This window comes from Melampsora larici-populina, assembly GCF_000204055.1.
Source record: "Melampsora larici-populina 98AG31 unplaced genomic scaffold MELLAscaffold_18, whole genome shotgun sequence".
In the NCBI taxonomy this organism is placed as follows: Eukaryota; Fungi; Basidiomycota; class Pucciniomycetes; order Pucciniales; family Melampsoraceae; genus Melampsora; species Melampsora laricis-populina.
The window spans coordinates 458939-482908 of NW_006768782.1; the positions used below are offsets into that span (position 1 = coordinate 458939).

At 43.7% G+C, this 23970-nt stretch overlaps 3 protein-coding genes across 3 annotated transcripts; 1 reads left to right on the forward strand and 2 right to left on the reverse strand.

Moving 5' to 3' along the window:
- Positions 1-5742: 5742 nt before the first annotated feature.
- MELLADRAFT_63166 (uncharacterized protein) lies at positions 5743-6555 on the reverse strand (the record flags this gene model as incomplete). The annotated part of the gene is made up of 1 exon (XM_007410097.1): positions 5743-6555. The coding sequence occupies one exon, from the start codon at positions 6553-6555 to the stop codon at positions 5743-5745; it is 813 nt and encodes a 270-aa protein (XP_007410159.1).
- A 348-nt stretch (positions 6556-6903) lies between these two features.
- On the reverse strand, positions 6904-16558 carry MELLADRAFT_116468 (uncharacterized protein; the record flags this gene model as incomplete). Its single annotated transcript, XM_007410096.1, has 23 exons — positions 6904-7298; positions 7406-7547; positions 7618-8084; positions 8145-8322; positions 8394-9328; positions 9390-9439; positions 9506-9545; positions 9615-9861; positions 9934-10420; positions 10492-11668; positions 11729-11947; positions 12010-12128; positions 12190-12343; positions 12446-12660; positions 12729-12929; positions 12986-13106; positions 13180-13550; positions 13641-13928; positions 13996-14182; positions 14277-14430; positions 14489-15567; positions 15646-15819; positions 15887-16558. 23 exons carry the CDS (start codon positions 16556-16558, stop codon positions 7224-7226), a joined length of 7752 nt encoding a protein of 2583 aa, XP_007410158.1.
- A 5305-nt stretch (positions 16559-21863) lies between these two features.
- MELLADRAFT_86403 (uncharacterized protein) lies at positions 21864-22192 on the forward strand (the record flags this gene model as incomplete). Its single annotated transcript, XM_007409944.1, has 3 exons — positions 21864-21937; positions 22030-22058; positions 22113-22192. 3 exons carry the CDS (start codon positions 21864-21866, stop codon positions 22190-22192), a joined length of 183 nt encoding a protein of 60 aa, XP_007410006.1.
- Positions 22193-23970: the final 1778 nt, after the last annotated feature.

Sequence of the window (23970 nt, forward strand, 5' to 3'; positions counted from 1 at the left end):
GATCGATAACACTCATAATGTGATACGGGACTGGTGCGAGGTTGTGATCGCCCAATGCGTATGCGATATCCATGTTGGGTGGCTGGAAACGAGGCGACGTAATCGTCCATCTTGCGCCGGTCTTTGTGTTGGATTTCAAATACGTTGGGTACCGGGAATACATACTCCTGCTTCGCCTCGGTGGATGCTTCCATCAGTTTCACTGTAAGATTGGATTGTGGTTTGGTGATGTTGATTGAGGTGACGATCGAAGCGGATGGTGAGGGATGTGCAGTACGGGTAATTCGCTGGGGTGGTGTGAGTAAAGGTGGTTGGAGTAGTAAGGTGGAAGGTTAGGTCGTGAGGTTACATTAAGTAGTATTATGAGTTGTAATGTGGTGTGATGTAGTGAGAGTTTTTCCACGTGGCGAGTTTAAAACTCAGGTGGTGAGTTTTATTCTGGGGTGGTGAGTCTTGTACTGTTGTGGTGAGGTTCTTGCTGCAGTGGTGAGTTTTGTATCCGGGTGGTAAGTTTTTTACTCTGATGGTAATATTTTTGATGTGGTGGTAATAGCTGCGATACAGTGGTGATGATTGAATTATGGTGGTGAGGTTATATATTCTGGTGGTGATTTTTTTACTACGTAGTGAGTTTCTGAGTGAGGTGGTAATTTTGAAAACTGGGGTAGTGATATAGTTGTATGTACATGAGTTAGTTCACCAAGGGGGTCCCCTTGGAAAAGTGGGGACTTAGCCATTTTCATTGTGCAGTGTGGGTTACCCTAGGAGCAGCTATGCAACTAGCTAATTCTATAGGGACGTTTTTGGAGTACATGCGATGATGCAGTATACAGTATCATCCAATACATTAGGTGTGATCCAGTGCGCACAGGTGGTTAGGTTACACCCAAGATGCTGTCTAAGCACATCAATAAATAAATCCTTCCAAAGTTTGAGGAAAATCTCCACTCATGAATTGTATACTTCGCTGTAATCACTGGATGCATAGAATGGGTATGGAATTTAAGCCTTATTTGAAATGACTTTATTATGATGGCCATGAGCGTGCAGATGTTGTACTTTATCAAAAAGAATATGACAAACGTCCGAACGATTTCATCAAGCGTGAACAAAATTTTATTGGAAACAGCCTCAATATTCCTGTTTATCCAACACTTACAGGCTCAGATTGAGAGGTTGTTTGGGTTTATCATGACAAGTGCACACTCCATACTGGGGAAGAGCCAAGGATGGGATGGTTTGCAAAGAATGACTCCGCACTCAAAAGGAAGAGCGACGGTAAGCTTATTCATCAATCCGATTTTATTGAGAAGAAGCATGGACACCTTGCTGTACCTCCAGATACAGCCACCAGCCTGCCCTTCAAGGACGCTGCTGTTGTAATCTACCCTGGGGCTAAAGGAGATGACTGGTGGAATTGTCATCAATTAATCAATCAAGTAGTAGATCTTGCGATCCTGATGTTTGAATTCCTCAACCCAAACTGCCAAGGTTGTTGTGATGGTATTGTGTAAGGTGGTCAAAGATCATTACCTAAGTAGGGTATGAAGGCTTAAGGCGTGTACAGGTGTTGAAATGGTTGACTTCCTCTTTTGGAAATCTTCTGTCTCTTTTGGGATTGATGAATCAAGGGGCACTTATGTTAGGCGTGAATTTGTTGTTGAGATGTATCAAGGGATGGGAGAATTTTTTCTGGGTCTCTTTTATGTTTTCAGTTTCTCCCAATTTCACTTTTTCTGATTCTTTTCGTGTCAAAAAGAATCAGTAAGTCAATCACCTTATTAGTTATCATCAAATCTTTTCTAAACACTAATCTTCTTTATTTTGTTTTATCTTTTGCTGGGTTATGTTTAAGAACATCATTTATTGTCTGTTAAACTTACCCTGTACCACGCGCCGCTTAATCTCTTCATTCGAGCTCGCAGGTAGATTTCTTTCTGTCTCTTTGTTCACTTTTTAGTTGGTGTCGAGTCTGATTCCTTTTCCATATCTTTTCTCTTGTTTGTTGTCTCTGAACCTGAACAGGTCAGTATTATCTTTGTTCTCGGTGTAGATCAGCATTAAGCTTGAAGTGTCTAACTGGAACACTGTGCCCTCAGGTGGGTGTCAAAAAGAATCAAACATCATTTATTGTCTGTTAAACTTACCCTGTACCACGCGCCGCTCAATCTCTTCATTTGAGCTTGCAGGTCAGTATTATCTTTGTTCTCGGCGTAGACCAGCATCAAGCTTGAAGTGTCTAACTGGAACACTGTGCCCTCAGGTCAGTATTATCTTTGTTCTCGGCGTAGACCAGCATTAAGCTTGAAGTGTCTAACTGGAACACTGTGCCCTCAGTTTCCCTACTTCATCACTTCTAGCTAAGACACATCTAGGATATACTCTTTGAGACAGTTAAAAGAATTCTTTCAAATCTTTTCAAAGGTCTATTCATATTTGACTGCTCCTCTGCTCATGAATCATTTGCAACCAATGCACTCCGAGTTCAATCAATGAACCTTATCCCTGGTGGAATCAAACCAAAACTTCAAAACACCACCATCCCTGTTGATGATCCCAACATCCCTCAAAATCTTCGTGGAATTACACCAACAATGACCTTTGCAAACAATCATTCGGACTCAACTCGCTGGAAAATCAAAGGGTGTTAGACAGGTCCTTGCTGAGCGTGGTTTATGGGATCACCACAACAAACAACGCCAGTTGTGAGGACTTCCAACCATGACACTGAAATGTGCTGACTGCCGGAAGACCGGTCTTGCTAAAGACAAGATCTTTTGAGCCGAGCGCCTTCTCCGAGATCTTGAAGTGATCAATCCTAATCTCATTTCACCTGCGAGCAAAGCTTCAGAACAAGTCATTGACTGCTGCACATTCAAAGTCCTTTCGAGCCAGTCTGACTTTGCTAACAAAAAACCAAATCTTCAGATGGTTATTGAACAGGCAGGTCACTGATGTATGTTCTTACCCAAATTCCACTTTGAATGGAATCCAATTGAGCTTCTTTGGTGCTTTACAAAGCGGGGTAAGTTTTTTCTCTTTGAATCCTTATATCTCAAGACCTCATCAACTGACAACAAACACGTTGCATGATGATCTAGCGTATCGGCCATTGAGCGACACAGCTGTCACACTGCAACAATCAAAGGACCTATGGGAAAAGGTAAGGACAAGTTGCCCTCTCATCACTATACAAAGATTTTTCAGCAAGGTTGACCGATTAAGAAACCAACTCATGTAAGTACTTTATATGGAACATCAACCTGATCAGCCAGAATCACCAATCATCTTTATCATCCTTCTCTTTAGGCAAAGGGTAGTCAGAATTGATGATACAGCTCAGGTCTACAAGTCTCATTGCCGCATCTTTGACTCAGCTGCATCTGAAGAAAATCTTTGATCGGTTTTGTTTTTTTACATTTTCCATCTTTATTTTTGTTTTTTCTTCATTTGTTCTTTTTTCTTCTGTCACACAACTTCCTTGTCTTTCTGTATAACTAAACATCATCTTTCATCTTCATCTTATATGTGAAAAACACACGTAGTTAGAGAATCAAATAGTAATTGAGGTCTTTTTTTGAGAAAAATAAAAAAACATCGGTTTTCTTTAAAAAGATATGCAGCAATAGCTCTGGATGAGAGCATTCCAAAGGCCATTTTTTTGGAAAAGGTGATGTCTTGGTATAGATATACCCCTTTGAAAAAAAACAACCAAAAAGATATAAATGGAATGCACTTGATGAGAGCATCCCGAAACTCCAATTGTCTGGTTGATACGATAAGTTTTGAGGTGTAGTGATTGTTTTGGGCCTTGGTTTGGAATTGGCAACGAATTGCCTCCACGCACTATACATGTACCCACAAAAAGTTGACATAATGCCAAAAACAAACTTAAGAGCAAAACAAAACAACACAAAATCAACCATACAACAAAAAAACTGTGCAAATATCTCACAAATCAGTAGTTGTGAATCCATCTGGAGTGTCAGAGTTGAAATCAAGGTGTTTAGAACCACCATAACCTGCTCCACTTTACATATTTAATTAGAGTCGTTACGGATACTGGGTTTGGGACAAACTGCAGAACTTGAATGATTAGGTAAATCACATGAAGGGGACTATGATTATGATTCCTAGGTGTGGGGATGTGTACACTTGAGCACTTATGTTGCCTCTGAAAACATTGTCAAAGTTCAGTCAACATCATCTTGAAGAGGACAAATTGGAGACCTCTCTGTGAGTCCTCCTTACAGCTTCTTACTACAACCCTCTTCCTTGGCGCCACTCAGGTTCAGTGTCAGTGCAGTGTTGTCATTCTGTCACAGGGAAATCACACATTGGAGATTCAACAAGGGGGAGGATGACAGCACTCAAGTTTTGTTCCCCCTAATCATCATATTTACCATGGCACAGATAAATTATTTTTCCAAAGTGAAAAATGATTGAAAATGCAGAAATTCTGCTCTTATTCTGCATGTACATTGACACTGCATTTTTAGTCATTTTTGACATCAATCAAAATCATTCTGCATAGCAGAAAAATATTACATCCATGCAGTCATGTATAACTAGACCAGTGGGCATCAAATTTGAAGTCTGTTGGATTTGTCAATTTTTGAAGTTCTGATTTCACTCTCATATTGTGAAAAGTTTATTCCAAGGGATAATCTTTCAAAATATATCACATATGATCCAAAATCCAAAATCAGCCAGTCTCAAACCAAACCCAGTTGCCAAAACAACCAGTACACCTAGTTGTCTTTTTGGCTGGGAGGTGTCAAAAATTTCAACTCAATACACAAAGTGACTGTCAAGAAATCAACTGGGTGTACCAGGTTTATTGGCAACCGGATTTGGTTTGAGACCGGCTATTGTATTTCACTTTCAAGTTTTCATTTTTTTGGTTTATTAATATTGGTTATGACATTTATCAGTTTTACAACAAGAAGAAAAAGAAACCAATTTTGGAGAATCAGGGTTTGAAAATTTTGAGTATTGGACTTATGATATTTCACCCAACATCTGCCTGAGAAAATTCCTATTCAAGTATGTGATTTGTGAATGGATTGTTTTGTAAAGAAACAACAATGAGAATGAGTAGGATTGACATGAGAGATGATACTGTTTTGTCACCAATGTGTTTTGCAATACACATGGCTTGACAAAAAAAATGTCCATGATGGCTAAAGGATTGTTCTAACTTTTGAAGGGCAATCAACCAATTCTATCTTGACTATGTGTGGTTTGGTGCTCAAGGATGATATTTTTCAAAAATGGTCCTTACTATCTGAGCAGCTGCTTTGAGAAAGAAAAAACATGTGGTACAAGTGCAATGTAAAAATAGTACACATAATTGACATGGCCTGGCTATGTTACCAAAGGATAATTAAGCACAATGAAACTATTTATTAGGTAACTTTTGTACAAAGTTTTATCAATACTGGCAAAAAAAAGAATGGTGACCTGCAAATTTAGTGAAAAAAGACACAACACAAGAAATTTGTAACAATACATTTGTGAAATTATGAGATGAAGTGAGGTGATGGTGTAATGTGTGGTCATCAATTCTAATAGAACTACTTGACTTGTCCTTGACCCTTGATATTAGGTTTTGATTGTTGAGAATCCAGCCATCTTTCCCCAGAGGAAGCTGGTGGCCAGGAAATCAGGGGGATGAATATCAGAAAAGGCACATTGACCGAGAAAAACGATATAGAGTGTGAAAACTTGGCGTACCAAACTTCAAAAGCCTTTTCGCAGCTCTTCGCCCGTATAACTAAAGTGAGATACGGGGTATTGTAAATCAGAGGGATACAAGGCGTGCGCCTTGGGTTCTGAGCGGTTCCTCTGAGCCATATGAAGCTGAGCAACGGGGAGGCCGGTCAAGTCTGGATATCGGATGCGTTCCATCGAACGCATGGAATGAGTAGTATTCATGGCTTCCAGTTGACCCGTTGAATGGAAAGGATAAGAGGGAGGATTTTGCATTTGGTTCGAAGATGGGGAGTCTCCAATCCCCCCGAGCTTTTGATTTTTCCTCTTAAAAGAAAACCGAGAGGCTGAAATGGGAACAAACTGAGCCGTATCGCGACGTCGATCGTTGGCTCTGTGACGCCGCTTGACGAGAATGAGTAACCCCGACGCTCCAAATATAATGAAGACCAAAACACCTATCAATGGACCTACTACAGATAATATGTGACTACCTTGGTGGTGAGAACCAGAAGCTGACAGGGAAGATAAGGTGGGAGAAGTGATAGAATTGTTCTTAGCGGCTATCGTCAAAAGATCCGTTGTAGTTGAGGTGTCCAAAGTGAATGAATCTATTGGGCTAGGGCTTGGAGTTGGACGGACATTTGGAGTATCCGTAGGGGACGCAGTAGAAATTATAGGAGTGAGTGTCGTAGTAGGATGAATCGGCAAGATCGGGCGAATGGAGCTTGGCGCAGATGATTGCAAGGGAGTATCTGGTGAGTTGGAAATTGGTTCGACAACATGATGAGGGATAACGATTCCTGTTGGGTGAGTTTCGGGAGTATTCACAATTGTAGCCATTCACTTAGATGTGATCAAACTTTGTTAAAGGTGGGACTTGATCGCTGGGCGTCTGAAAGTTCAAGACTGAGGTTCAAGGATTGTATTTCGGAGGAAATGGTTTGATTGGATGAGAAAGAAGGATGGCTGGACAAGAAGTGAACGATTGGTCATCGGGGAAAGGTGTTCTTCCTGCAGAGAAGAGTTAACTTTGATAGTGGATGAATCAGTCGGAACATTTCCGGTCAGAGTGAAGAATGTCCACCATGGCAGGAAGACTCCAGGAGGACCAACAGAGCCACGTAGATTCAATCCGGCTTGTTCAGATCCAAAAGCTGGTCTGGCCACATGAGGCACTTGGACGCGTTTCGGGACATATTACATTACATTGCGATATCCATGAGCTGCATTGTCCAACTGCACTTTAGCTATTGGTATCAAGGGTTTGGAGCAGTTTTCTGGCCATGTATATTTGTTTGTAAGTATATGCAAATATGATGTTGATGAGCACCACAGCCATTCCAAACCAGCCATCTTCTCCTTTCTTGAGAGGCTTTTGCTCACTCGGTGCAATGACAGCACGATGCCGAACAAGTACAGGACTTTCATCAAGTGCATCTTCTATTCATGTTAGGCATTTTGTCATTTTTAAATCCACATCATTCTCTCGGAAGCTATCTCATCCCCAGTCAGTCATCAGCCAATTTGCCTCGTAATCGGAGAAGCTCTTTTGCTTCTCTTGCTGGTCTACCGATAACCGGCGGCTAGGAAGAGAAAATGGGTTCACCATCAGCTGGGCTCAAACTCGATATAATTGTTCATAAATCTGTTCCTATGAGATGTAGAAGTGGATTCAGTCGCTGTCACTTACCTGAACTTCTGCGGCAATTGCCAAGATACGCGAAGTGATTGGCTCATCTACGCCCATCTGCTGGATAGCGTCACCAGCGAGCTCAACCAAATCTCGCAAACACATGATCGCCAATGGTGTTGTAGGATCGGCAAGCAAATATCTGGGTAGTTTTCAAATAAAGTTGCGATGAGGACGCCGATCTAGTTCAAGCAAACACTCAAAGCACCTACATGTTAAGAGCATGGAATCCTGGCGTTTGGGTTTGTGCAATTGCTGACACTAAGCGGGCCATCGCGTTAGCAAAAGGTTCAAGATGCCGCGGTGCCTGCAAAGTCTCTTCCGTGAATGATATCAATGAAGACATAACACTATCACTAATGTTCATGCCACCATTGCAGGTTACGGCCGCGAGAGCAGACGTCATCGACTCTTGTATCTCGTCGTCTTCAGCACCTCTTATCGCTCCCAACAACTCTGTGACAAGAGGATCCACCCGTGGTTGGTGTTTCATCAAGAGCCCAAGAGCCGTCACTGCTTTGCTTCGAACTGTACCCGAACTCATATCAGATGCACATTTGACAAATGTACGTTGAAGCTGGGGAAAGAAGGGTTTAACAAATTGAGGTATCTGCTGCAACAGGGTAGCGGATGTTTGTAGGATAGCCGACTTGACCGGGGCGGGGAAACGATCTCCAACCTAAGAAAAAGGCAGTGTCAGATAACAGAGGGATCAAGAAGGTACACAAGATCAACTGACGATTCGAATGAGGGGGCCTGTGATTTGGGTGACATAAGGTTTAATGAACTCTTGTGACGTTCGTTCCACAACATCGCCAAAAGCCAAGGCGGCCTGTTCACGTTGTTCTGCGGTACCTGTCAGGATACCTTGCAGAAGAATGGGCATGATAGGCCTCAGTCCCGACGGTCGGCAAAGACTGTGGGTACGGGTCAGTTATGATATTGCCATACGAGAATGAAATGCTTGGATTTATGCGAGAATGCGTACCCCGGCAAATGTCGGCCTGGCAAGCCAGTGGTCTCGATCGTTCGTCGGAGAGGGACCACGAGGCTGTCAAGTGAGGCTTTGGGTATAGTCTTGACCATCTCATCCATGGCCATCCACGATGAATCAATCACTTCTGGGACTGGATCTTCAAAAAGTGAAAATAGCTGCCGAATCCAGAGGATGTGATATTCTGACCCGTCACTGGTGTTGGAGGAACAGAAGATCCCGAAAAGATTACAACCGTCGATTCGTTGGGCCGGTGAAGGTGACTTGGCAAGTTCAAGCAAATGCATCATCAACGTGTTCATAGCATCTGATTCTTTTATGCTATCAAATAATACACGCAGTGAATTATCCAAAGCGGTTCGAATGTCTTCGTCTTGCTCTGTAAGCCATGCTGATCTTAGGCTGTCGACAATCGCACACAAGTATCTATTGACTGAGCTGCCGGAAACCGAAACAAGACTAGCCAGTGCCCTGGCATTGAATGCTGTGATCGGGGATTTAGTGAGTACTGGGAGTAATCTGGGCAATATGCTAGCAGCTCTGATACGCATAAGCTCTTTCAAGGCAGCGAGAGCAGCTTCTGATGCAGCGCCAGGTTGACGCAATGCGCTCAGTAGAGTGGGTAGCGTTTCCTCGACTGCTCGACTACCCACACGTTGTTGAAGAGAATCAAATGCCTGTGCAGCAGTAGATCGGACGCTTGGGTCTTGGTCCACCAAAGCCATCCTCACAATTGCAATGAGAGGTCCTTCGTGATCTTCTAGTTGATTCTGAGTGATACTGGAGATCACATCTATGATCGCCAAGCTCACACCCTGCCGAGTCCGAATGTCGTCAGATAGCATCGCTTTTTGGAGGATGTTTGTGATCGTGCTGAGAACGCTGTCGCCCAGTTTTTTAACCAAGTCACCCAGGGTTCGTGCAGCAGCCTGTGTGAGGAAAATCAAAATCAACATCTATCTCGGCGAGCTTGAAATCGCCGTTGCATACCTCCCGTTGTTCTTCTCCACTACTCGCTAGGGTGCGAATCAAGGTTTGCACTGGAATTCAAAAAAGTCAACAGTAATGAGCAATGACATCGACGAGGATCCCACAAAGGAACTTACTGAGGACTGGCATGATGTCACGGACGGTTTTGGGTGTATTCTGATAGGACGTGTGAGATGAGTAATCCGGTCGATCAAATCAAGCCACAATTTTAAAAAGAACGCTCACATGCACTAAGGCCTTCCAGATGTGAACTGAAGTTGACCGAACGATGCCAGATGAATCTTGGCGGATGATGTAGATTGCCGCAAGTACGCGATCGCGACGATCTTTTCCCAAGACATCGACTAGAGCGACACGAGAGGCCTCCGCGGTCGGCGCCACGGCGTCGTCCTCTTCTCCGTCGACGTCAATGTCTGCCTTGGCAGTGATGCCAGACACGCGGAACAACAGATCTCCTATGAGCTGGATTGAACTGTTATAGGCACATATTATAAATGTCAGCATTCAACAGGTACGCCGATAGCTATTTTCTCAGAATGCGCACCTTTGACGAATCCTCCAACTTTCGTGAAAAAGACCATGTTCAAGTTCTGGCAACAACAAATCGACGGCTTTGGCGCTATGATTGGTGATGATCATCCTTCCAGCTTTCATTGATGCGTCTCGCACGTAATCCGAATCATCCGCCAGACCATTCAGCACTGGCTGGATGATACGGCCGAGGTATGGTGAGAACCGGTCACCGTAGGTAGCAGGTAAAAAGATGAGCAGGGAAATGAACCCTTCTCGAACATAAGCCCTTGGACTGCTGGTATTACTGATGATTTCGGGTAATAAATCTTCAAGTTTTTCAATTCCAAGTCCTGACATGATTTCGCTGAGACCTTGCGCTGCACCTTGTTGATCGACACCACTGGCGTCGGCACAAAGCGTTTCAAATAATGAAGGGACGAGTTCAGGAAAACTATCTTCCCCTAATCGTTCTACGAGACTTCCTAGCGCTTTAGCTGCAGTCGCTCTAGCTTCCGGAACTGAGAAACAATGTCACCATCAGTACTGTCTGACACTTCGGCATTCAAGACTGGTGTTGAAATGAACTGACCAGGATCAACCAGCACTTGCCTGACTTTTGGCATCAGCTGGGGCAAATAAGGTGACAGATCTTTTGCCTCTGCTAGAGTAGCAAGGTTTCCCACGATTTGAGTCGCTTTGCGCTTGATGTCGGCGCTACGCTCTCGGAGGCCTCTCTCAATGATAGGGACGACTAGTGCGAGCGAAGATGTATCGATGTAATGTACGAAAGCAGTACCGAGTAGTCCCTCCAATGCTCGTGCTGTCTTCCGAGCTGGATCAACCAATGCCGCAAGAAGGATGTCCTGCATGGCAGAAATCTCGGGATTGGAAACTACTTCTCCGAACTTTTTGAGACTAGCATTGGCCGCTGCGCGAACTTGAGCGTGAGTATCAGTTAGGACTTCTGTCAAGCGTGGGATGATGGTCGGCAATGACATTGAAAGTTGTTTCGGGGCAAGATACGCCATCGCGCCCATTAATTCAATGGCCCCCTTTTTAGTCCGCCACTGCTTATCCTCAAGACCCTCTAAGAGAGCCGGCATAATCATCTTCACTGCGTGTCCAGACAATCCTTTCATGATCATTCGTGCAGTGTCTTGAATAGCCTCTCGGACATCGGCGGACCCATCACCAAAAGTTGATAGTAGTATCGATGTAGCCTGAACCAGATAAGGTTCAAACAACCGTCCAAGAGAGCTCGCTAGTATTTCGAACGCAAATAAGGCGCCCTGTCGACCGCGCGTGTTCTTTTTGTCTTCTAGAGCATCACGCAAGCTATCTATGATTGAAAAATCTTTCAACGCAGTTATACCTCGACCTTTGATAGCACCAGCTAGTCCGTAGGCGGCCCCGCGTCGCTCTGCGTATTTTGAGGCCGTCAGAGTATCTTGCAATAATCGCTGTATTAAGATTGGGACTCGATCTTGTTGTAAGCGAACCAAAGGTGGCAAACAATCAGACACTGCGCTCTGCACTACCTCCGAAGGCGTCTTCAAGGCATCAACCAGTCGATCGATCACTATTACTAAACGTTCATCTGTAGCGCTTAGGTGGCGAGCGAGCCGACCGAATAAGAGCACCGCAGACTCCGTGACATAATCTGCCGCGTCAGACCCAGTGCTGCCGCGTGTGAGAACCTCTTCGAATGTCGCAATCAATTTTTCTAGATGATGTGCTCCGTGCAGGTCAATGGCCGCATTCCCAGCCTACGCATAGGCAGTGTGGAGGTCAGACAGTGCCCCAAAGATGTTTGAAGCGAGACTTACCGCCAGCATCCTGGTGCGGACGTCCTCATTCCGATCTCCCAAGCTCTGCTTGACTACAAGAAAATCAAAAAGTGGTATAATGTCTTGTGGAGTCCAAAACGGTGCCAGGGCGCATAACGCATCAGCTTGAGCAAATCGGACCGGCCAGGGATCCTCCCTATCAAGAGATTCAGGTATGATCATCCCAAATTGATCATATTCAGGTACCAACTCTCTCGCCTACGCAGACAAGTTGATCTGAATCAGTATAATGCACCATTCCTGTGAATATATCGGCTCACGAGAAATTCATATCTAGATGAGATTGCTTGCAAAATCTGCTTGGACAGATGCGGCCTATCACCAACGGCCGAAGCAAGAGATTTGGCAGCGGCATTTCGAACAGGAGAAGCACGATGTTCTGATGGGTTTGTAGCGAAGCGTGAGTACGCATCAACATATGATCCGCATGAGTCACTAACCTAATAGTGGTAGTATAGAATCCAGACCCTGTTCGTGAGTCTTGAGACCATTCTCAGCCCACAAGTCCGACGCAAGATTTGCGTTTCGTTCATCATCATCATGACAAGCTAAAAACACTTCTGCAGACCAGCCGATGTCTGTCAAATCGAGCGGCTGGTGATTACAGAAAATAGGGTGGCATTGATCATTAGGATTTGTCGGGTTGTGTTGTTTGTGGTGATGACAGGTGCAAAGTCATAGGGGTCTAATGCCTACCAGAGCCGCCTGCAACGCTGCGTATCTCGCTTGGGCTTCAGGAGAAAGAAGTCCTCCGAGGAGTGTCTGTATGTCTTTGTCTGAAGCATCTACTGATATTGCTGATCCAATGCTGATCAGAGCCGTGGTTGCTGGCTTGATCAACTGCGGGAAAGCACCGATTACGGACAGACAATTCTGCATGATTGTCGACCGAAGATCATGAACCTTGCAAGCTGATAAAATTAGCAAGTAGATTAGTTATTAGGACGATCGCATCAATCGAGGAGTGTTCAGAACCAACCTTGTGGACCGGAAAAAATCATGATGTCCATCACCAAAGCAACTTGCTCGATCCCCTCTTCGATGTTAGTAGGAGTAACACCGATCCCTCTTGATTGTATGACGCGAGTCAAGAAAGGTGAGACGTAGCAGAAATTGAGGCCATCGAGGATCTGCTGTTCAGCTAGCGACCTTATCTTGTATAGAACGCGGGTCACGAGGTCTAACCGGACATACATAAGCAATGTGATCAAGAGGATAAAAGATAAACTGACCAACCACTTAGCGGTTCGGCAGTCACCTCTGTGGACAGCCCTTGAGCGTTCATACCACGCAAAACAGCAATGGTCAAGGGTCCTTGAAGGCTACCGAGCTTCGCCATACATAGTTGCCCGAGGGCCTGGAGACGGCGGCAAGGTGTGGAGTGAAGCATGAGAGGTCTTTCGAGTCCGATGTCAAAAGGACCTACTCACCGTGAAAGCAGATATTGCCTCAGGAGCCACCAGGCCCATCGCGTCCGTGTGCATCACAGCACTCAACTTTTCTACCAGAGTCGCGGTATAGTCGGCCAGTGTTTGCTCGGCGCCCTTGCGTGCCTCGATAAGGCTATGAATCAGCTTGAAGGCGTGTCTTAGCTTATGCAACGTTGTAGTGACATGCTTTCTGGTATCCGCCTCTTTCGCTAGCTGGGTCTCCACCAACGCTTTTTCGGCTTTACTCAGGACTTTGGTACCACCAGCTTTTTTTCGCTCAAGATCAGCACGTAACTCAAGCTCCCAGGCCTCGATAGAATTGTCTTTTCGATTCTTTGTTTGAGAGCTGTTATCCTTCTGGGAAGAAAGAACTGGAAAAGGGCTAGGCCGTTAGTATGGGGGCTCGTAGAATATATGACAATGTAGAGAGATGATTGATTAGTTATATCACACAGACTGACCATCAACATAGGTCTGTCCCACTGGTGTGTTCCATACACCTGTCTCGAATGTACCAATGAACGTGATGGCTTCAGACTTCAACGAATCCACAATCTCCGTGACATACATAGGAACAGCAATATCAGGAACCACAAAGCATAGACTGGATATAGATCGATATGCAGCGTCAGCCAAATGAGTCTGACGATTCGAATCCTGTGTTAGGACTGTCGTGACATTATTCTGAAGGCTCGTGAAGTTCGAGGTGATGACCGATTTTGGATCGAGTCCGGCAGAATGCACCAGGTCTATCCAGAAAAACGACAAAGGGTCTGTTTTGATATTTTCGGGGCAATGGATCTTGCGTGAGCGTACAATCTCCACCGCGGGGACAAGTAGCGAAAAAACTCGTACCAAAAAACACGTGATGACATACAACAAAGCATTCACTCAGAAGCATAACTCGAAGTGCTTCATCCCATTTGGCGGTCGCTTTGAAGAGGGTTGAAAATACGCATTTCATCCTTGACCATTTGATCGTATCGCCAGATTCGACGACCGACTGACAAGATACAATGTCAATAAATGAATAAATAGCTCAGTCTAGAAGACAAGTCGCGTGGTGTCCATCGTAGAGGCTGAACAAGGAAACGTACGGTAAGTAAAAGTTTCAAGCCGTCAAGAAGAACGTAGATTGTAACGCTAGGGTCAGCCTTGAACCAACAGCAAAGTGAAGAAAGCGCAAACTGTCGCGTGAGATGATAGGGTGACTCGGTGCATAAGAACAATACGGCCTGAGCATTCAAAATCCTGCGAGCGACTTTTCAGAGACTCGATGTAGTACACATAAAAAAGTATGTTGACATACCGGAATGCCGAATCTCGCTTTAGTTGTTCTAGGACGGTGCCAAAGACAGAATCCAGTGCACGAACAAGCCACATGCTCTCATCAACCGTAAAAGTCGCTCTTCGGTATAGTTTTTCAAGGTACATGAAGTTAGGCTTAGGTGGGCCGGCTGTAAGCGTTGTCAAAACTTGATTATTCTTTCGAATGGCTGAGATTAGAGGATGGTCACGAAACAAGCATGTGTTTGCAAGGGAGACAGCTACGTATCCTTCCAGAGGACCCGCTGCAGACGTGAGAGGGTTCGTAGATGCATTCTTCAGGTTCGCCTCGAAAGCCTTACTAAGTGGAGATGCGAGCAGCTCGACAGTAGATGGCATCACCTCGATGACAGGTTCAGAATCAGTTCTTTCGTAATTTGACTTCCAAAATACCAGTCCGACAGCATTACACGCGGTCCTTCTAGTCAGTGGTTTGATATCTTGCATCGCTTTAGTGATCGCCAACGCAGTGGGAGCGTCAAGCCCCTCACTGGAGAGTATGAATGAAAGGTGATTAGTGATAGCAAGCCGGAGTCCATTTAACGCTTCTTCGTTCGTCTCTTTCATCAGTGTGTCACAGCAGATGGTAACCAACTTAGATGAGTGCTCCCCGGGTCTCAAGCTTCCTAAAAAGTTCAATAAGGCCGCGCGATGTTCAGGGCTCGAGATTTTGCCCGTTTTGAGAGGAAGGCTGACTTCCTCGGCAATTGTAGGTACATGTGGACTAGGGATATCTTGAAAAACTGTTTCGAAAAAGGGTAGCAACGCTGTTTTGATCTCTGACTTGCTGCTTTTACTGGCTGACAAGAGAAGAGGCAAGAATTCTAGGCGGCTTTCCGCCGAAAGCTTGTGAGGAGACATATCAAGATAAATAGACAGCGCGGGCATAGCAATCTCAGGCGAGCGGAGCATCATCTTATGGGCGCTTGGAGCAACTTTTTCTGGATAATCTTCTGCAGTTGATGAGATCCGAAAAAAATCACCAAATGCGGCCGTAGTCCGAGAAGGGAGTTGCGTTCGAGAAGATAGAACTTGAGATATCCACCATTGAAGAATTTTATCCTACGAGATGTCGGTATATCAGCTGAAATATTCAACAGTGCAGAATCGTACCAGCGGCGTTTTGCTGAGTAGCCTCACCTTGTGGATCGAGATGTAGCCTAATCCTACACCGTCAACACTGCCTTTGTCTCTTTCTTTGCCGACTCTCAACCTTAAAGAAACGTCTATCACCAGGCCCAGGAGACAGGCATTGGCAGAAGTTGATGAAAGCTGTACCAAGATGTCCAAAATCTGTGGAATTTGCTCGTAGTTCTACAAATTCCTCGCAAAGCCTCATCAGTCGTGAAGATGGAACTAGAGTATACCAGTAATCACTCACATTGCGAATCACTCGTCTAGTTATGACCACAGCAGACTTTTGAAAGACCGGCCGAGTGGAAGCTGGGTCGTGCATGCTGTCTAATAGCTGACCTAGTGCGTTGAGCATCACGGCGAGGTCCTTGACGGTCCCCGATTTAGCTTCTTTGTGCGACTGGCATATCATGCCAAGAAGATGACAGGACCAGATCAGCATCGCCAAACGGGTACTCCCCGCACTCGTGGCATTGCCATGTGGGCTTTCGCAAAGCTTTGCAGACTCGTGTGATATCCACTTGATTATTGTCGACATGAGCTTGGGTTTTTCTCCATTTGAATTTTGTCCGGGGTCTATATCATTACGGCGGATGAGCGCTCCTAATACATTGAGTACAGCATTGCGCGATGCGGAGTCCTCGTATCTCGGAATCGTCTGAAACAACAGCTTGATCAAGTCCGACAGTTGGACTTGTGAAGCTGCACTCGTCCCCGTTACCAGCCGTAGCAGCTCATCAGTCAAAAATGGTATTCGAATTGAGATTTTAGATGTAATGATTTTAGGCCGTGCGCGCAGGTATAGATTATCCCAAGTAAGCTCGTTCATAGTTTCTTTATCGACTTCCTCGTCGTCGGACACGCCCTGTCCTGGTGATGTTGATGCGACCCAGTTCTTGACTTCAGTTGCTGGAGCCATCGTACGCGATACTCGAAGGTTTTAAGTGTAAGGGAGAAAGGATTCTATTCAAGCTTGGAAGTCGGAAGGCCCATGACTTCAGTCAAAGTGACCACAGTGCTGGTGTGCTGAAGTTTCGAGCGACTTTACCCCCGACTGAAGCATACACGATCACAGGTGACGGGCATAATCACGTGATTAGAAGGTCTGTTCTTTGCCGTTGTGCGGGTGTTTCGGGGCCTACATACGTGGCGGGCAGGGGTTTTGGAATTGAGGCACGCTTCAGCACGGCTTCGAGAGCTCTCAAAGGCAGGCCTATACATAGTGGGGGCTTTGGGACCTGCCTCCGAGGTGTGCAAAGGAATACGTCATGATCAGGTAACTACTTGGCTTGGAATCCATGGTGGCCTTACAGTCCTGGTGTTGGTTTCTTGATGTTTTGAGGTCAGCACACTTCAAGGGACCAGTACATCACTTACCCAATCTGGTGGTAGGTGCACCACCAACAAAGATGCCTTGGATTGAAACTGAGGTATCCTTGTGTGGCAATAGCCTTAGACGCAGCAGCTGGGTAATTGATCTGAGCCTCTGTGGCAATATTTGGGGCCAAAGAAAGCCTTGAATCAATTCCTTGGACTGTGTGTCCAGGAAAATCTATATCCAAAGATACCTTGATTGGAAAATCTGAAATACGTTGCTGGCAGTGGTGTGTTCCAGTTGGCTGACTTTCAAAGGAAGATTTGACCATTGGTATGGTCAGGAGGTGGTATGTGCAGTCATTGTGGGGATATGGGCAGGAGTTTGAGGCAGGCAGGATGCTAAAAGTGACCAATTCCCCCAGATTGACTTGGCAACTGAGATCAATAGACTAATACCACATAGCTACACCTTTCCATTATTTTTGCCTTTACCTGAAACCCCCTGTAAGATCAAGGATCACTCAATCTTCCCTGGGATGTGACTTGAAGGCCAAAGCCAGGACTGATAACCAATGTGGATTCCACTGGCCCACAGCCCCCAGCTACCAGGCTCTGGCAGGCCAGAGACTACCACAGCTTCATGAAAGATTGATGAAAGATTCAGAAAGATTTCAAAGTGACTTCAACATAATATCATGTGGGGCCATTTGCCTGTCAGACCACCAAAATTTCAATGTCAACATATGACATCATGAATCTGTACACACCTGCTCCTGTATTCACAGATCAAGAATATATAGTCTATTAAACTTTATCATGTAAATTGACTGAGTTATTGAGGTTTGAAAAAAAATCACGGATGAAAAATACTATTTTTGTACTATACACAAGACTGGAATCTTGAATATCTTCAATCTTTGTCAATATACATATACATTATATATGATAATATTTTCCACATTATGTTTCTCCACATTTCTGTTCCCTGCAGCCTTTGTCCATGGGTAGTATTTTTATATGTAATTGCGGATTATATACAGAAGTTGGATTTTCTGAAGTTCTTTGACCTTGAGGCAAATTGTGATGAAATGTAGGGCACAATTTAGGCACAAATAGACTGATATGGATGTAAATAATAATCTCCAAAAGTTTCTGCCATAAATTTAGGCGATTGATAAACAACACCAACTTCAAAACGATTTTGAAGCCGGGTTTTTTAGACTAGATTTTGTTTGAAGAATTACAGGCACCAAGAGCTGTACTGCTTCTACAGCCTTTGGACAGCTTCAGCTGCCTTCAGACTCTTTCTGAAGCCGGGTTTTTCTATCAAGTTTGGGTTTTTTTGTGTCTTTGTATTTCATTTTGAACTTTTTCATTTGGATTGTGTGAAAAGCTATGTCAGCAGAACTTGGGATAATTGTTTCCTTTGCTTCTGCTCAAACATGCTGATACAATGAGGGATAGGAAGAAAAAAACAGTTCGAGCTGTGTTTCCTCTCTTGAGCAGTGCCATCTTGCTCTACCCTCCCACTATGTTGAATTTGATCAGATGAACAAGACAATTGGCGTCTGGGGATTGCACCATACCAAGGCCCAACATGCTCCCATCTGGATCAGGAGCGGGTGGCCTTTATCAATCAATTTTGACAATCTCCCCAGGTATGTGACTAATTCAAGTTGTGAATAACACACTCAACTGCCTTCAATAACATCTGATTTGCCTCTGATCCCAGTTGTGTAGAGAAATACATCACCAATATCAAAAAGATCATTGATTGTCAGATTGAAAGCAAGTATCTCAACGGCAAGGTGGACATCTTGGACAGTAATGGTGTACACCTGATTGAGAGTTTTTGATAGACTAAAGAATTGAAAAGAAAGAAAATTGGATTTTTGGAAGCAAATAATATACTATAATGGCATGCTCTTTCTCAAGGTTATTTCTCATGAGTACACCAACAACCATGACAAAGCTCAGAAGCTCAAGATTGTCTTTATTGAAGACACCTGGGAAGGGCATAAAATTTGGCGTCAGATATGTATGCATGCAAATCAATACAAAACAAAAACCAAAAACCGGCTTCAAACAAAACAAAACAACAGCTTCAGCAAACAAGAAATCCGGATTCAGAAAGAGTCTGAAGGCTTTGGAAGCAGTACAGCTCTGGACATCAGTATAGCAGATGTACAGACCTGTATTTCTTTGAGAGAAATCCAGTCTGAAAACCCCGGCTCCAAAATGGTTTCTAAGTTGGTGTTGTTTATTGATCAACTAAATTTATTGATATCCTTCCTAGAATAAACAAATCAAGGAAATATTGGACTGCTCATGTAGAATTCACAATGGTGAGAAATCATGTCCTGTAACATTTGAAGTGTCTATTTGGTGGTGCATGTTTCATTTTTGCATTAAAAAATCTACAGAATGTGATTTCTGGCCAGAAGTTTTTTCAGTGAATGTGCCCTTAAAGTTTATTTGGAAAAAAAAGAGGTCTGGGTGTGATTTTTTTGTAACTCCTGGAGAAGCATTCAAGAGAAAATGAGAAAATCTAAGTGAGAGGAGGCCCCCAAATATCATCTTGAGACTTAAAAGAGCTAGCTTTTAAGATCTAAAAGACTGATAATTATTCATAAAAAAGGTTAGATTTGAGCTTACGGGGCTTTGTGGTGAAAGTTGTTTCACTATAAATTCTAGCCGGTCAAGTTTCTTATGTTTTGAAAGAAATGGTGGTGATTACATTAGAAAGGGCTCTAATCAGAGAGAGTGTGTAAGCAATACCGCAACCGCTCCCCTCTAAAGAGCGGGGCGAGCGGGAGCGGAGCGCTTTGGGAATGCGCGCAAACCGCCGCTATCCTGGGCGCAGCCTGTGCACCGCGTTTTGAGGCAGGAAATCCCTGAGCAGAGTGGACCGATCCGCAAAGGGCCGGTGTAGAACTCCTACGCAGTGTAGCGTAGGCTGAGCCAGAGAGGGGACAAATTACCACTCGTGAGAGATGGTAAAACTCAGGTGCTGTGAAGCTGCCCTCGTCCTTCGAAAATGATTTCGAGTTTTAAGATGGGGCGTCTCTACTTTCACTTCTTTGTTCTTTTTAAGGTTTCTCAAAACCTATTTCACACCACACGGTTGGATGCGCAGCGTTTGGCGGAGTCTAACGGTACTACACACGACTACACAAAATTGTAGTGCTGAGATATGTAAATTGGAGTAGTAAAGAGGGGGGAGATGGTTTTATTGACGGCGGGGTCTTATCCGGAGGATTGAGTACTCGGACTCAGGGCCAAATTTTGATTTTAAAAGTAGTAAAATATAATAATTAAATAAAATATGACTCTAATAAAATATAAGAGCATCCACTATGGGTGCGTTAACGATGTGATTTAGCGTTAGAATAACGCTAAAATCCAGACAGGTCTACTATGGACCTGTTTTAGACATGCGGTCCGTACGACTGCGTCAAATCTTGCACTCCCCTTGTTCAAATCTACGCAAGCCTACGACTTGATTTATCGTAGACTTTTGGCGCATCAAATCGGTCAACAGCCATCAAATGATCTATCTGTATCCATCCCACTCTGCACTCACCACCTTCAATCAAAATCTTCCCTCGTCCCTCAAAATCACAGCTTGTTGATGGTAGCTGTTTATAACTCTGAATTTGCTAAAAAAAACGCATTTTGTTTTAAAAAAAAATGATTCCGTGCGATTGATTTCACCAAGATCGAGCAAGATGTGAGAAAGCTCGATGCTCATTGTCAACACCTGAAGCCATCATTTTGGTTCTTTCTGGCTACCAAGGTAGTCATCATCATAGAAGTGAGCTGGGTGAGGCGTGGTAAGATACTTCAATTCGAGTCTCGACTTTGCCATAGCGTGTATAGTGTTCTAAGAACAGATTATCGTAGTTAAATCCTACGTTACATCATCCCATAGTGGATTTCATGCGGTTAACAACTTAGCTACAACACGCATGATTAAATTTTGCGATCAGGACCGCAAAATTTACGATAAAACACCCTCAACATAGTGGATGCTCTAAGACTCTAGAAGCCCATCACCGAGCTCAGCAAGATAACAAAACAATAATTGGACTCAATAATACTCAATGACAATGATGATAACAAGTGAAGTAAGCTCTTTCTTTGTCTCTGTTATCAAAGAAAAACTAACTAACACAACAAAAACTAACTGATTTACTGCAGTACTCTTAAAGGAAACCAACGACGGACTTAATCATAAAAAACACTATAGCCATTTACTTAATAACACTAACACTTTAAAAGAAAAGAAAAGAAATTACACACTCTCAAGACACACTGAAAGACACAACACACGCGAACACACACAAATTGAACTACAGATGGATTGATGGATGGATGGATTCCCCCCCTTCTCCAGTCAAGTGAAGCCCTCTTTATACCTTTCCTCGATCCCAAACCCCAACTCGATCATTCACATCTCAACTATCTCAACCCCAACCTGTTCTTTTCCCCAGACCGATCATTCTTAAAGTAGTTTTATCATCTCTTCTACTATGTAAGTGTTTTCTCTTCCTTCTCTTATTTGTTTTCTTATATTGTTCATCATCTAATATTGATTGTTAACTTTTCGATCTCCAGCCCTGATTTCATTCTACTTTAATTATGATTTCTCTATAGCGACTGTACCCCAAAATCGATCATCCTATCAATACCATCTTCATCATGCTCTATCCAATTTCGATCTCGAGTTCTGATATCAATTTAGTTTCAACTTTCAAACCTCAACCTCAAGAATCAAACTTTCTATCATCTTTTAATTTCGCTTTTGATCTTTGATTCAATTATGAACTTTGGTGAGTCTTGTCTTCATCTCTGATCTGTTTTCAATTTCGCACCCCACTGACACTTTCAAATTATTTGTTCTAAGTATGCTCAGCATAATCAAGCCTCCTGTCCAATTAATCATTTCGATCTCAGCCCTTGAAGTTGATAACTATTCTATGTATGTTCTTTCTTCTTCCTCTAGTTTTGGATGGTTGCTGACTGCCTTTAACTTATTTGTACATATTCTAGAGTTTGTTTCTAAGCTATTAGCCCAGATCGATCATCCTTATCTCCTTCAGGTGAGGTTCTCTTTGATATGACATTCCTATCAACAAATTCCAAATCGCTTCCAGCCTATTACCACCTTCAGACAGTCCTGTTCACTGGTTTTATTGTTATTTTGTTATTCATTCCTGATCCAGCCCTGTTCTAGGATCTAGTTAACTATTGAGTCTTGAATTTATCAACTCTTGTTCTATTATGTTTCATCCTATGAGTTTCTTTTATTTAGTTGTAAGTTAGAATATTGAAATGAATGTATATGTATTAATGATAAGAGTAACTAGAACAAATATGAGAGTTGAGTATAAAGGGATCCCAGCAAGATCCTTGAATGACTCAGAACTTTCAGGTATATTCCTTGAAAGAAAACTAAACTATAGATGTTTTGTAAGATTAAAGATAGAGCCCTTCTGAGCTTTTGATTACCACACCGGGGCTTGGCCTGCTCCGCTATATAGCAGAGCCATACCCTGTACCCAGGCCTCCAGGTTAATCCTTTGACCTACATTCTCCAAACTTCCACCATACATGAACTCGACTATCTCAAAATGGCAACTGGCGCAAGTACATTCCTTTGAACAATTGATGATGTCCTGTACACCACCCCGTGGACACTTTCTCCAGACTGGCCAGGTTGTGGTTCGCTTTTCAGATCCTTAAGGTACGTCTGTAGGATTTTCTCTCATCAATACTCATTTCAAAATTGAGATTTTGAATTAACGACGTCCTTCTCAATACCTTCGATCCCCATGCCTGCCTCCAAAAACAACTCACAAAGCTTGACTCAAGGTACACTCCAGGTACCAGGTAGGTCATCCGCTAGAAGTCTTCGACCTCCAAGCCCTTCTTGCTCCCAACCCGGTTTCATCATACCTCCAAAAGACTCGCGTACGTCTTTATCTGTCACATCAAGTCCTGGCCATGGATCTCTGGGACCCCTCGGCCTTTGACCTGCATCACCCCGACCTTCAACTCCAACCAGCAAAAAGAATACCGCTCCACAGGCCAAACCAGCTCCAAAAGGAAAAGTAAGTGAACATTGAATAATCAAAGTTAAAAAGTGACCTGACAATGCAACTGTATTTGTCTGCTAGAATCGCTCTTCGGCCAGCAAACAAGCTAGATCATCGTCTACCACTCCATTAGAAGGAGCCTCACCTTTGGCCCAGAGAGTCAGAAAAGATGTAAGTCACTATTCACTATGATATTGTTCTCTCCAACTGCTCCTCCATTTTATATCTTAATTTCTTCTCCTGTTCATCATATTGTTTAGGTCTATGAGGTCCCAACTGGTGTTGACTTGGATCAAGATTCGGAAGTTGAGATGATGGGGACCAGTGGCAAAACTGGCTATATGAAAACTAGGAGTGAAGATGTGAAGAATCTTAAAACATATTTTTATGCACCAAAAGTATGTATCTTGTTTATGTATCTTGTTTCTCATAATATGTTTAATTCCTTTTTGTTTTACCACATGGCTAGCAAAAATGTTTACTTCTCATTGATCATTCATAGGGCCTCAAGTACAAGTGCCAATGGTGTCATGATACGTATTCTGCTGGAAAAAATTCGTATTACGGATTGTGGGGGCATCGGGACGGCAAAGCAAATTGGCCTGCGTGCAAGATGCGTCACAAAGTGATTGCCGCAGGAGTCAATCTACCGCTGTCTTATGAAGAGCAGCTCAAAGCTCAAAGGAACAACAGGAAGGGAAGTTTAAAATCTTAATTCACTGGGCCAAAGTTCTCGGCCGACCTTGTCAATATGATCCTGGTCTTGTGGCTGGTTTGTCATGCTCTGCCATGGGCACGCTTTGAGGATCTGGCTCTTCGAGCCGCGTTTAACGCCGTCAATGACGGTGCTACAATTCGCTCAAGAACTTGGGCAGCAAAACAATCAGTGATCCTCTTTTCTGGATTGCATGACCAG